The 14,706-nt window shown below is 41.3% G+C and overlaps 1 protein-coding gene across 1 annotated transcript in view; it reads right to left on the bottom strand.

The window, feature by feature from the left end:
- Positions 1 to 14,706, bottom strand: part of ZNF704 (zinc finger protein 704) — a 32,944-nt gene that overhangs the window by 6,571 nt on the left and 11,667 nt on the right. Inside the window, exons 2-6 of the mRNA XM_056854714.1 lie at positions 9,780 to 9,883; positions 7,386 to 7,618; positions 5,788 to 5,888; positions 4,387 to 4,648; positions 2,646 to 2,750 (exon numbers count right to left, since the gene is read on the bottom strand). Coding sequence (XP_056710692.1) covers positions 2,646 to 2,750; positions 4,387 to 4,648; positions 5,788 to 5,888; positions 7,386 to 7,618; positions 9,780 to 9,883 — 805 coding nt within the window. The remainder of the gene's footprint in view (positions 1 to 2,645; positions 2,751 to 4,386; positions 4,649 to 5,787; positions 5,889 to 7,385; positions 7,619 to 9,779; positions 9,884 to 14,706) is intronic.

The following is a 14,706-nucleotide window of genomic DNA, read 5'->3' as shown; positions in this document are numbered from 1 at the left end:
GATCCTCAATTGTTATTTTTGGTAGAAAACACAGGTGCTCTCTTCAATGATTTTTGCCTGTATGTATAAATATGCATATAAAGCTGCCTCATAATAGCGAATGGCCACCTACACAATACCACCTACTCTGACTGGCAGCGGATCTTCAGGACCTTAGATGGGAAAAGGGTTTTTTGAAACACCTTAGATCTTTTACGATGCCAGGGACAGAATCTGGGATGGTCTACATGCAAAGAATGTGCTCTACCGCTAGACCACAGCCCCTCTATGGTGGTTTGTGAACCAGACCCAGATATCAGGCAGCAATTATGTTAATCAGCAGCAGCTGTTTTTTAGAGACAAACTGAATGGATTCTCCTGTGTATTCAACCCCTGCAATCCATTCCTATCCCAATTCGATCTCTACCACTTCCACTATCGTGGCACGAAAGACACAATCTACACTGTCAAGACTAGTCAGGACACTTCATGTAAGGACAACTTACTGAGAGGAGTATTTTTCTTTCTTGTTCCCAATGGAACCTCACCGTTCACATTGGGACTGCACTGAATTTGCACATCATTTATTGCAGAATCTGATGCCTTCTCTCAAGAAATTCATGTTTTTGTTTTAAAAAGTAAGTTTCTAGTGATCATAATGGTAAATAAGTTTGAAAACCCAGCAACAGTGGTTACAAAGACTTCTTTTGTACAGATCGTGCTGATACATATGTGTGTATTGAGGGGGGCAGGAGAAGTACTTTACTTCTTTAATCAGGGACAGCAAACTTTAAGGCAACCCAGTGGCAATATAGCTTCCTTCTGCAATGGCGCGAATAGATGTAGACTTGGATCAGACGTGAAGCCAAACCATGGTTCGGTGCTACGTGAATGAGTGTGTCCTGGTTTTGCATGCTCTCCCCTCCCTACCATCCTCTTGCACGACTATTCTCCCTCCCACTTCCTGCTTTGAGGCAAACCTTAGTTTGCAATTACATCTGAACCATTTGACAATGGCTTACATTTACCCTGCACTCTATGACCAAACTATGGTTCGCAATGGTTTATAGGGCAAAGATATACAAACTATTCATGACCAAAAGCATTTTACTATGTAAACACGCCACTGAATCCAGTTGAATGGCACACTCGCAAAAACCCTGCAATTATCATTTCATAAGTATTTTTAAGCAATCATTCACGGACTCCCTTGAGCACATCGAACGGTGCATCTTAGAATGTTATGAATACTGAGATGTGCATCCAGGCTTATCGGTTCTTGAAACAAAATCAATTTATGCACACAGCAGTTCATTATAATTTTAAAATTCAAAGTTGTTTTTTTAAATCACTGATTCCTTTCTAGCTTGCCAGACAATTATCTGATTTCTTTTAATTCTATTGGGAACGGGCAGTTACTATGTACAAAAGATTTCCGTCACTGCATGTGGAACACTGACTACCTATAAACGTAATCCAGTCACCTTAGGTATCTGGTTTACAGAGTGACTAATGAGATCCTTGGATTCCTCGTGCTGCTTGTGCCAATTTTCTGTAGTGCCACAGAGAACAAACCACCTTTATAATTACTCTAGATCAACTGTATTGTCATGAAATCAAATTTTGGGAGTATTTGATGCACAGCATGCTCTGTTAAGACACTCTCATTCAAATTGCTGCCAGCGTGACGCCTTTCCACCGCTAGCTGTTCCTTGATGGAATTTAATAAATATTCATTGGCAGAATGCAATGTAATTGATTCAGCTGCTTTCATTTTTTATCAGCTCTGCAGGAGACCACAGACTTCTACAAAAAAACCTCCCAGACATGCCAAAGGTTGACAGTAAGAGGCTTTTGTGGTTCACTTGGGGAAGACAGAAGGAGCAGGCAATACCTTATCAGTGTCTAATTCCCATTGTCAGAAAGCAGAGTTTTTGTATAACCAGCATGCATTTGTGAGAAATGGAACACTCTAGATGTGTAGCCTCAGGTTAAAGGCTTTGACAGAAAGGAGGATTGTATTCACATGGTGGTCATTTTAACACTAAAACAATTATTTCAGTAAAAATCTGAATGTCATTCATTTGTGGGGAGTGACTAGTATTGGACATTACTTGCAAGAAAAAAATGGCAAACAAAAGAGGCATAAAAGAAGCTTGGCAGAAGACCTAATAACCATCATATCTTTCAGATAAAAGACAGCATTACTTAAACAAGAGTTTGCTGACACAGGGAAACATTTTCGATGCTAGATATTGTGCAGGGGGTTGGACTAGATGTGAAGGGGTTTGACTAGATGACCCTGGTGGTCCCTTCCAACACTATGATTCTATGATATTACCAGAGGCATCCAGGGTGAGATCCCAAACGTAATAGTTTTTGTTCAACTACCAGCTTGTTTACTCCATCAGTCAAAACCTATCCAACTGCGTATTTAACCCTTTATGAAATACTCCCACTAGCCTCTTATTTATGCCAGTAACACTCGACCAAAGCTACACAGAACAATTGAGATTAGGTGGTGAAATAGTGGCTCTTATTGCAAGAGGTAATCAAATAGGCAATGGATTATAGCAAATAGGCAATGGATTATAGCAAATGCTACCAGGCATGTACCACTCTATACAGAAAACTTCCCACCGCTTATTTTCAGGTCTTCTACTTACTGGGACACCAGTAAAGGTAACTGGGGGTGACTGCCAAGAGATGCTAAAGCTATTTCCATTGGGCGTGAACTTGGTTGACCCTGGAATGTTCACCGGAGGTGTTGCCTGTTTTAAAAAAAAAGCAAATAAATTAAGAAGGAACAACTCTCTTCTACAAATTAAATATTTTGTACTCAAATATGATGAAATAGCATCAAGATCAGAAAGAGATTATTCTTAACTAGTGTTCTAGCTTTCACCACAAAATACAAGGAATAAACTTAATGATGCCAAGTGAAAGCAGAGAAAAAGTTGTGGACTCTATAATTTGGGAAAATAAAGGATTTACCAAGACTTGGAGATCCAATAAAGTATATTTAATGGCTCAACAAGCAGCACTTCAGAGTAATACAATTAAGACTTGAAAAAATAGTTATCTCTTACTTTCTGCCAGAAACAATTATGCAACGTGAAAAGCACATTGAGCAAGAGTGAGCACATTGCCTTATCTGTTGCTATAATCACACTGAAACATGTAAAAGAAGTTTCAGATCTCAAGCTGTGCTAATAACCTTACAAGTTATCCAGAAACTGCAAGGCAAAGAGTGGTGGTAAGAAAAAGAAAAAAGAAAAAACAGAAGCAAGGAACAGAGCCTAGAGCTCTTTCAGAGTACAGATGCAATTACTGAAAAGCTGGAGATTAATTTAAATAACTATTATCACCACGGTTGTTCTCTTATCACCCTGGTAGTCTAGACGTCATGGTTAGCAGGTGCATATCTTTCTTGTGCAGGACTAACACAATACAATCCCCTTTGCCTTTTTGGGGAGAAAGAACAGTACAAAGATCTTTTATGAAAAGGGGTGTACTATATTCTTCAAGTCTTTCAGTAAGGTTTCTGCAACAAAAAAAGCCCCAAAGGATCTAGTCAAGGATCTCTTGCCATAGCTTCTAGCTCCCTAGCAAACTATGGCAATATGGAAGATTACGTGGTCTCAAGAGGCTGAATTTTTATTTTTTGGTTTTCAGGCTCTACTGAGATGTCAATTCGACACATGATCAGACAAGTTCAGGATGGGCATGAGTCTTACTTCTTTTTGTGCTCATGTGCTCCCTCCCGCCATCCCCTGTATACGCAAAGTGTGATTGAGGGCTTCCTGGTTTCAGAAGTCTCTAGTGTATCTGTAGTTAATTCGGACTCCAAACTGGAGTTTGTTGCTTTTCACTAAACTTGGATTCTAAACCAGGATTATGTGGCAATTTAGAACCCCAGTATGTGGAAAGAAACCTGCTCCTATTTGTCAGGTGCCCAAATTCAGACATGGCGAGACACTGGAGTTAGGCTGAAGATGTCTGAAACTAGTAACTCTTCAAATGCGCTCCACATGGAAGGGGAGGAGAGGAAGCATGATTCCAATAAATGAGTATTTTTATTGTCAGATACTGACTCATTTATCACTTACAGGCTGTCACTTTTCGCTCTAGCAGCTAGAAAGATAACAGCCAAATCAGTGCCAAAGAATGTAACTAGCCAGAACTGATGGCCAGCTAGGATATATTGTATTTTATCATAATTTTGTATTTTATCTTTTATCTTTATTGTATAATTTTCTTGTTTTATAGTTTAATTTACCTTGTAATGGCCTTTGGCTATCTACAAATAAAAATATTTACTTACTTACATACTTAATGCACTGTATTCATGCCGGTACGTGATTACATTTGCCTCTTGTGGGTCAAAGTCTTTTGCACCCATTTTACCTGATAAGCATGATCCGTGTGAACGAGGTAGAGATTTGTGGGAGCTGAACGGCTCAGAGGGGTCATCCCTTTAGTGTCCATTTTGGCACAAGACAATTCACTTTTGCTCACATCTTGGGTTGGAAAAGAAGGAGGAGACGCTAGAGATGGGGAGACGGGAGACGGACTACTTAATCCATCAGCCACTGAGTCAGTGTTTAGACGTATCTCTGTGTAGTAAAAATCTTCCTCTCCATCACTGTAGTCAGATTCTCCTACTCGCCTAAATCAAGTGAAGACCAAGAAGTTACTTGTACAAGAGTAATTTGTTAGAACAAGGTTGAACTGTTCCAATTGTTATGTCAGGATATAGGTACATGGTCTAGACTAGGGTCTCACTATAATTTATTATTTTATCTATTTTGAGACTTATACCCTGCTTTAATCCCCCATGGGGACTCAAAGCAGCTTACAACACTGTTCTCCCTTCCTCCATTTAATCCTCACAACAACAACCCTGTGATGTAGTTTAGGTTGAGAGTGACTGGCCCAATATCACACAGTGGACTTCCACACAACACACAGTTAAATTGTGGAACTCCCTGCCCCAGGATGTGGTGATGACTGCCAACTTGGAAGGCTTTAAGAGGGAGGTAGACATGTCCATGGAGGAGAGGGCTATCCATGGCTACTAGTCAAGATGAATACTACTCATGATGCATACCTATTCTCTACAGTATCAGAGGAGCATGCCCATTATTTTAGGTGCTGTGAAACACAGGCAGGATGGTGCTGCTGCAGTTGTCTTGTTTGTGAGATTCCTAGAGGCACCTGGTTGGCCACTGTGTGAACATACTGCTGGACTTAATGGGCCTTGGTCTGATCCAGCATGGCTTTTCTTATATTATGTTCTTATGAAAGAACATGGATCTCTCAGACCCTAGTTCAACACTCTAACCATGACTTGTTACTTAAGGGCAGATATCTGTAAAATGCAGATGTTGCTATCACATCTGTGTAGCACGAGACATGGTCATTCAATAGATTTCAGTTGTGGCAATTTTTATGATCTGCTGTGCCATGGGCATTAGTGATGGTGATGGAGGTATGAAGAATAGGTTGCCACCTCATATGACATGTCACTCTCTTGAGTTACATGAACCTTTTGTTATGGCAACAATTTCTGGAACTGAAAAATATATGCCAATGTAATGTGAGAACTGTTTTATCAAAACCAAGTTTGTGAAATAAAAATGGAAAAATCTGGAACTGAGATACTTCACTAAAAGTCTGTTCTTAAGCATGCTTACTTATATGTAAATCCCAACAACATCACTGGGACTTACTTCCAAATAAACATGGTTGAAAGTCTGGGTGGAATTACCCTTATAAGGTAGTGAAAAAGAATGATAGTCTTCTTACCCAAGGTGAATGGTCCGGATGTGTTTTTGAATACCAACAGCTGTGCCCAGTACCTTTCCACAATTTTTCCAAAGGCATTTGAACATCACCTTCATGGAATTCTGAGTAATTCAACAAAAGAGCATAAACATTAATTTGTTCACACAATTGACTCCTATGAACTGCTAACTAGGTCGTAGTCAGCTTATAATGATGCTAAAGTAAATCCAAGTTAAGGATGAAATTCAGGGTAATTTAAAAGTTATGTTGATATAAAGGGCTTGGATGCTGCAGAAAATTTCCGATAATGCAAAGATGGGGGAGGGGGATCATCATCAATTCCACCTACTGCTGTAGATCTTACCCTCCCCACAAATACATCCAACCCCCCTGCAATAGTATGCATTTGGTTTCCTGTATGTGGCTATACACACCATTGGGCAATACTTTATCCTGACTTGTCTTACAAAGACATTCGAACCACTAATAACTACCATCTGAAAGGATGTCTCCAATGGTTCTGATTAATTAAAACAACAAAGTGAGTTACCTATTCCATGTAAATGTTTTTACATCTGGATGTTCAGTGCTTTGGTCGGGCATACTGTAATTTTAACAAATACCATGTATATTGTAGAAATTTAAACCACTGAAGAAGGCCTCATGGCCAAAATGCATTTTGGGTACATATATTTTATGTTATTAACAACTGTACCTAGTCATAGGAGAGATGCTTGTAAGTATGTGGCATCCCCATGTGTTTAAGTGTAATTTTATGGAGTAAGTTTTCATGAAGCACAACCTACTTTCATCTGACAAAGTAGGCACTGGCTTACAATTTGTTAGTATCTAAGGCACTACAGGATTCTTTGTTATCTTGAAAGAAGTTTTCTTTTCTCTGGCCTGCTCTATTCAGTATGCCTCAATTAAAGTTTGGTAATGCTGCTAGTTGGTCATCTATGTACTAGAAGGTAACAGATTTATTTTGAGCAAGAGAAGTCTGGCTGGGTAAATTGAGCTAGTCTGGAAATATGTAATTAAACCAAAGGGTACCTCGTCGTGGCTTCTGGGTATAACAATGAAGCTGGGTCGAGGGTCCAATAATAATCACAACCCAAAGGAGGAATGGCTTAAAACAATTTTATTATGAAGAGCAACGAAAACATCTTGTACACCAGTTTCTAAGCCTTGTCCTAGAATTAAGGTAGGGTTGCCAAATCCCTCTTAGCCACTGGTGGGAGGCTTTTGGAGCAGAGCCTGAGGAGGGCAGGGTTTGGGGAGGAGAGGGACTTCAATGCCATAGAGTCCAATTGTCAAAGTGGTCATTTTCTCCAGGTGATCTGATCTCTATCAGCTGGAGATCAGTTGTAATAGCAGGAGATCTCCAGCTACTACCTGGAGGTTAATTAAGGTCACATGATCTTAAGGACAAGACCACCAAGTATCCATTGCTTAACACTGTAATATAAGGGAATATCACCAAATTGTAAATTCTGTCACTGAAGAAGCAAAGGACTTTCAGGCAATAAAAGCATGTCCAATATTCAGCAATAATACTGATTATACAAGAGAAAACAAACAGTATGGTTTTTGTGAATCAGGCTTGATAACATGCTCACCTTCCTTTTTCTCGGAATGGGCTCATCAAAGAGGAGACTGCTAGTTTCAGCCTCATCAATGCCATCATCAGTTTGAGAGGGCAATCGAAAAGGTTTGAAGCTGTCGGCAGAGAGAGGCGGAGATGGGGTGGATGGATTGGATTGGTCACTGGGAGCGCTCCAGCTCCAGTAGCCGCTGCTGCTGGTACTCGAAGGCACAAATCCTCCTTCTTTCCAAGAGCCATTTAAGGATTCTAGAGATTAATGTTTTTTTTAAAAAAAACAAAACAAATATGTACAGATTGAATAGTACTGGATAAAGCCAACAGATCTCAATAACCATATTTATTTTAGCAAGAAAGCCTGGGCCTTAACACTTAGTCCTAAATCAATGAGACTGCTCATGAATAAGGGTAAAATGAAGCATTTCCTACACAGATGCAAAATGTGCACGTGTCACTTTTTGTCTGCGTACACATGGTGGTAAGCTGTAGCTGGCTATGGCTTCTTAATCAGCGTGTTTATATGTAGACCACACAGGCATGTGTATTTATTGCACATGACTGCACAGAAACATTTCCTATACAGAAGCAATATCTGTGCAGAAAGCTATCGTATGTAAAGCAAGCCTACATGGACTCACAAAGATGGCTTTAACTGTAAGCATTTAAAATATATCTCCTGTAAATCTTGACTTCTGGTATGAGGACATTCTCTGGAAAGTTGCTAGCAGGGTGCAGAGCTTATGATATCTCCTTTGCATCACAAGCACAGTGGGGGGGGGCATTTATAAACACCTACTAATGGTGAAAGAAAAATACCTTTAGCTAACAATGAAACCTAGGAGAAGTCCACTGAAACTACTTAAGACAAAAATAAATAAATGTTAAAACCATGAAAGCACAGCTAGAGGCACAGTGCAACCCTAAGCAGAGTAAACCCTTCTAAGTCTGTGCAAGTCATGAACTGAACTGTTAGTTTCCTGGCTGTATATACACCAGTTTAGCTGGTAGCAACTACAAAATATTTAGGTCATGTCCAAAAACTAAGATATTAGAAGAAATTCTGTAATTCTTCTGTTTTGTAGTGCAGTTCTTTAATTAATTTTTAAAACCTACTCTTATACTCTAGTCCCCTAGTTCCACGCCAAATATGTGTAGCAGGCGGGGTATCAACTTCTAAGCTGAACACAGTTTTAAAATTCTGTTTGTTCGCAGGGAAACAAAAAACAACAACCCAACACTTTATTAAAACATAATTTGCAGTCACACTTAGGACACTTCTGCAGTCTCTGAATTTGCAGCTTCCTTTTCCTTTAAAAGAAGAGATTCAATCAGGAACAAAATTTAGAAACAAGAAGAGGGCTGATAGAATGAGGTCGAGTGTGAAGTAAAAAAATAGACAAGTGTAAAAAAAAATTTTGTCATCCCGTTTACAAATCTCTGACTTATTTAAATAAAGTTACCATCACAATCTTAATCATCCAGCCATGGCATGATGTCATGCTTCTTTCCTCAGACTTTTTTTTAGGATCTGGAAAAAATACTTTTAAAAACTATTTATGCAGGATATATTTATACTATAGTTTATAGTCGAGCCCTCTGAGCAGGAGTATTCTGCGAAAAAGCTCAGAAGTCGACGTAGACAGACTGGGGAATCTAAAAAGTAGCAGTGTGTCATCAGCATACAGTAGGAGTGAGATAGGAGTTTGTGGCAGTACAGGGGGATGGAACTGGTGGTTAGTTAGTGTGAAGGCCATGTCGTTTATAGAGACTGAACAATGCAGGGGCCAGCAGACATCCCTGTCTTACTCCCCTCTGTATAGAGAAGGAATTGGACAGATGCCCTTCAGAACTACGGCAAACCTGGGCAACTGAAGATTCATAAAGTTTTGTATTAGCTACAAGAGTCTCCGGTCGATTGTGGTCCTCCTTAACTTTTCCCATAGACACTTCCTAGGGACTGAATCGAAGGCTGTTTGCAGCTCGACAAAGGCCACGTATAGGCACCCTTTTGTAACAGCCATATATTTCTTAGCCAGGTGATATAGCAACATGCAGTGATCCATGGTTAATCGTCCATTAATGAAGCCTGCTTGCTCTGGACCAATAATGTTCTCTGTGGAGATCCAACTGAGTAAGCGACGCAACAGGACAGAAGCATAAATATGCAGGACATATTAAATATCCCTGCCTAAAGTTTTTTAGGAACTGAAAAGCAGCCTATGAGGGCATTCTGGTTTCAGTGTGTAACTGCAATGTGTATCACAATAACGACAGGTGGCATGATGTCTTGTCTAGGTTGATCCTGGCGCCAGAAAGGATCTTTCTTTAGATGGGGATGCTTAGTATGTGCAGCATTAATCATAACAAGTCTTTGATATTTGAATGCAAGTGGTTAAAAATGCACGCTTACCATTAGGTCGGACAGGAGGGCTGCGAACCAAAGGACTGGTAGATAAACTTGTTAATACCATAGCTGCTGTCACTTTATCCATATCCAGTTCTTCTGACGATTTTCTGAAATAAAGGGCACAGAATGGGGAAAAATACACATTACTAGCAAAAAAAAAAAAGACAAAGATCTGAAAAACAGTAGCACTGTTACTATTCCAAGTTCTTACAACTCAGGCAGACTGTTCCTGTACCCTGAAGTTCTACAGCCACTGTAGCGTTTTTGTTTTTTAATCCTGTTAGCTATTGCTGCCCAGTTTGCAGTGGCTGATCAGGGTGTTACTACCTTCTTCTACAAGCCAGGTGCTAGTTTCTATTTGGCAAGGAATGTTAGAGGCGGCTAGTAATGTTAGAACACTGCCTACGAGAGGGAAAAACAACAACCCAAAGTTGGCCAAGTCATTTGGAGGTCATGACAAACTAGCATTTGATCCCAGGCTTCTGAAAACAGGAAGCTTTCAGTCACTCTCTGAGCATGGTGGGGAGGAAAGACACCAGCAGCACAGCAACAACCAGGTTTGTGCCCATCAAGAACAGAGGTGATATTTGCATGGCAGAAGTGACACCCAGTGTGTAATAATGTACACTAATAATGAGTAAATGTAAGTCTACTCCACCACACAGATAAGCTAAACTCCTCTCTGGTAGTTGGGTGACAGGACAGTTCCGTTCTGCCCCTGGAAAATTTAGTTTGGATCCAACCCCGTTTCTAGGCTTTTCTGCTCAGTACATTTTTTCCCCCAAAGCCTCCTCTCTGCTCAGAGAGACAGCGTGGTGTAGTGGTTAAGAGCAGCGGTTTGGAGCGGTGGACTCTGATCTGGGTGACCTTGGGCTACTCACAGTCTCTCAGTCCCGCCTACCTCACAGGGTGTCTGTTGTGGGGGAGGGGAAGGTGATTGTAAGCCGGTTTGATTCTCCCTTAAGTGGTAGAGAAAGCCGGCATATAAAACCCAACTCTCCTTCTTCTCTTGAGCAACTCCCAAAGGAATGAGAAATAATTGTTTCTGGGGTTCTCAAGTTGTATTCACCACAGTGACAAGTTGAAAAAGAGAAGGCAAAAGCTGTTTTCATTAACGCAAACCTTCCAGTAGTATGAACTATATTAAAACAAAGATGTTAAAATGTTCAGACTTCACAGTTATGAATTCCTGCTACCAAACATAGTCCAATATAAGGGCTTACCATGGCTCTGTCCTGCGATCAGAGTGCAGGCAAACGGAGTTCTAAGTGGTAGGGCCAATCCCCATATGCATTTGGTCTGGACTGCCAAGACCCCGGTTGGGGCAGGGAATTCCCCGCCCCAAGATCCTGTTGCCTGCTGTCACTCAAAGCCATGACCGGGGGGGGGGGGGAGGGGAGACAAAATGAGCAATTTCCATTGATTTCCTTTTCCTGCTGCAGTCTCCCACTCATGTCATTGCTCAGGGTCCCCTTCCCCCTAGGAACAGCATTTCAAGGAGATCAGTGGGTTGCAGTGGGGTGAGAGGACAGGACAGTTCCATTCTGCCCCTGGAAAATTTAGTCTGGATCCAACCCCGTTTCTAGGCTTTTCTGCTCAGTACATTTTTTTACCGAAGCCTGCTCTACTCTGATATCTTTGGAAAGGATGCAGGCCATACCATCTGGAAGGAGTACTGCAAGTGTTCCTGTCATACAAAGCTTCTGCCCACATTGATGCCATTCCCTCCCCCTTTCCCAGCCATTATTTTTGGCTGCATCTTCACAAGGTGTTGGAGGAAAGGGTGCAGAAAACTCCCCAAGTGTGGAATTTCCATCACAAAGCACATGCCTCTGTGTTCGCAGCAGCGCTGAGAGCAATGAGAATTGTGTGGAGGCAGGCAGAGTTAGGCATGCATGAGCACACACTTCAGCATCCCTAACGCAATGCTGGATTGTGACTTTCTGTATCTTAAGACGGAAAGTTATGGAAACAGTTTCTACAGACAGCTCTACAGATATGCAAACAAATAACCAGATCCTCAGGCAGAGTCCAAAAAGTGGGGCTGCCAATTTTCAAACTCGTCCCCCTCACTGTCTCTTAAATATCTGTTTTCTCTGCAGCATTTATCGGGTGGCATTATTCATCAACTGTCCATTCCCACATAGAGAGCCGGCGTGGTGTAGTGGTTAAGAGCGGTGGTTTGGAGCAGTGGAGAACCGGGTTTGATTCCCCACTCCTCCACATGAGCGGCGGTGGCTAATCTGGTGAACTGGAGTTGTTTCCCCACTCCTACACACAAAGCCAGCTGGGTAACCTTGGGCTAGTCACAGCTCTCTTTGAGCTCACTCAGCCTCACCTACCTCACAGGGTGCCTGTTGTGGGAGGGGAAGGGAAGGTGATTGTAAGCCGGTTTGAGTCTCCCTTAAGTGGTAGAGAAAGTCGGCATATAAAAACCAACTCTTTTTCTGCTGCTTCTCTTCCTCCTCCTCCCTTAAATGGACAGAACATTTTTCACCTGGCCTACAAACCCTACAAACAAGACAAAAATCATACTTTGCAAGCTGCCTCCCCCCAAAAAAAACACAGAGGGAAAAATATTCTTCCTCTTTCTTTGAGCAAATGGGAAAGCAGCTGGAGAAGGAGACATTTTGAGTGGCCAGAGGGAAGATGATTAAAAGCACACAGAAATGCTGCCCGTACTTTAATCAAATATGCAGTAAAAGAGAGAGAAAAGTCAGGCAACTGTTGATAGGTCTCCCTTGTGTTGTCCTGTTGAGGCCTCATTTAAATGGGGGGAAACCTTAGGCAGCAGTCTTATTCAAAAATGTGTACTGAGGCAGTAGCTATACCAGCTCTGCTTAACTGAAAAGTGGCAGCCGCACGGAAATATTCTTAATTCTTAAAAAAATAAACTAAACTTCAATTACCAGTGAAGCTAATTAGACAAAGCACCCTCAAGGCAGACATGGGGTACATCAACATGAAGTCAATTGATGAATACTAATCAGCTCAAGAATCATGCATCTTCATGTGGAGTTACAATGTACTGGATTTTCTATCCTTCTGATAATTTAAAAATGACTATGCTTGATGACTGTTTTCAATCGATCCTCTCCATGTGTTTTGGATAATCAATTACTTATTTACTTCACTAAAGTAAAATGTGGACTTGGCCCCCAAAACCCACAAGTGGAGTTCTGCTTGCAGAAGGGATCTTCCTTACATTCCCTTGACTTCTGAACCACCTGGAAAGCTGCTCGTGGGGGGGTCAGATGAACATAGTGGGGTACAGCACAGTGGGAGGTCACTAGGGTGGGAAATCCACAGAAATCACGGGCTCCTCCCTTATCTGCACATGAACGAGTATCTTCTGCTCATGAAAGTGCACCTTTGGAGGCAATCCATAGAGCACAGGTTCCCAAACTGTGCTCCAAGGAGCACTTGGTGCTCCACGAAACATCTCCCAGTGCTCCATGAAGAGATTGGAAAGAAAAATACTACTATCGTTTGGTTTAGTATATGCGTGCTAGGTGAAAATTCGTGCTCCGTGATGAATTTCTATCCTGAAAAGTGCTCCATGACTCAAAAAGTTTGGGAAACTCTGCCACAGAGTGTTTCTATTCTAGTTGGTATACGGGCAAATCTGCAGTACACTGAAAAACAGTTATTTTCAGAGGGTGACGAAAAGCAGAGGATAATGGATCACAAGTAGCACCTATATGGGCTGGTAAGAACTGAAAGTTCACCAGAGATGTCAAAGATTGCACTACTAACACTCTAAAATAAATTTTAGAAACTTCTGCTTCAAGACAAGAGTCGAGGCACCTAGAAATTCACTTCTGCTCCAAAGAACATGGAAATCATAAATCAAAGTTGCCACCTTAATTCCCACACTGCGCAACCAATCCATATGTGCAGTCTGACCTTTTGTGGTTGGTTATGATTTAGGGTCCCTCAGTTTAAATCCAGTATTCAAAGCACAATGCTGCCATAGTGTAGGGGCAAAGAAGAAGCTTCATGTGAATTCAGTTTAAAGATGTAACCCCTTGCATTTCCAACTGAAGGTACACACAGGTAGGAAGACTCTGAAAAGGATCTGAAGAGATTTCTGCCAGCCAGGGTATCCTTTCCCAAATGAATCCAGACACCCAGAATTGCAACAGAAGGCTGCAAACATATTTTATTTCCGTTTGGCTTTTGGGTGGTTTTATTTTACTAAAAAATGTTGCTGACAGTTTGGATCAAAATAGTTATTTGTGTTCCCGGAAGTTGATGTCTCTTAATCCCAACAGCCATAGACAGGGTTATAATTTCACTCCAGAACACCTGCTTGTTACTTTTTAGGAAAGGGGCAGGGGAGAAAGCTATTTTTTTTAAAAAGCTGTCATCTTGAAAAAATGCTTTAAATGCATGTTTCTAATATTTAGCAACTGTTGAACAGTTTCTATAAATTATGACAAGCTAATCTTCACCTTCACCTTAGGAATTCCCGCATGGAGAAGAAGATGATACATTTTTTATACCCCAATTTTCTCTACTATTTTTAAGGAGACTCAAACAGGCTTACAATTGACTTCCCTTCCTCTCCCACAACCAACACCTTATGAGGCAGGTGGGGCTGAGAGAGTCTGGAGAGAACTGTAACTAGCCCAAGGTCACCCAGCTGGCTTCATGTGTGGGATTGGGGAAACCAACCCAGTCCACCAGATTAGAGTCCGCTGCTCATGTGTAGGAGTGGGGAATCAAACCCAGTTCACCAGATTAGAGTCCACCACTCTGAACCACTATACCACACTGGCTCTCACGGTGGCTGGTGGAACTATGCATTTATGATGGAAATTCAGGATTTCTGTTGTTTTTCTTGTCAAGCAACAACAGAGAGCCACTTGATGGGAGAAACTAGTGTCTGTGTGTATACCTGCAACTCTTTACCCATCTTTCAATGTCT

The sequence above is a fragment of the Euleptes europaea genome, chromosome 8, assembly GCF_029931775.1.
Source record: "Euleptes europaea isolate rEulEur1 chromosome 8, rEulEur1.hap1, whole genome shotgun sequence".
In the NCBI taxonomy this organism is placed as follows: domain Eukaryota; kingdom Metazoa; phylum Chordata; class Lepidosauria; order Squamata; family Sphaerodactylidae; genus Euleptes; species Euleptes europaea.
This window is presented reverse-complemented; position numbering and strand designations above follow the sequence as displayed.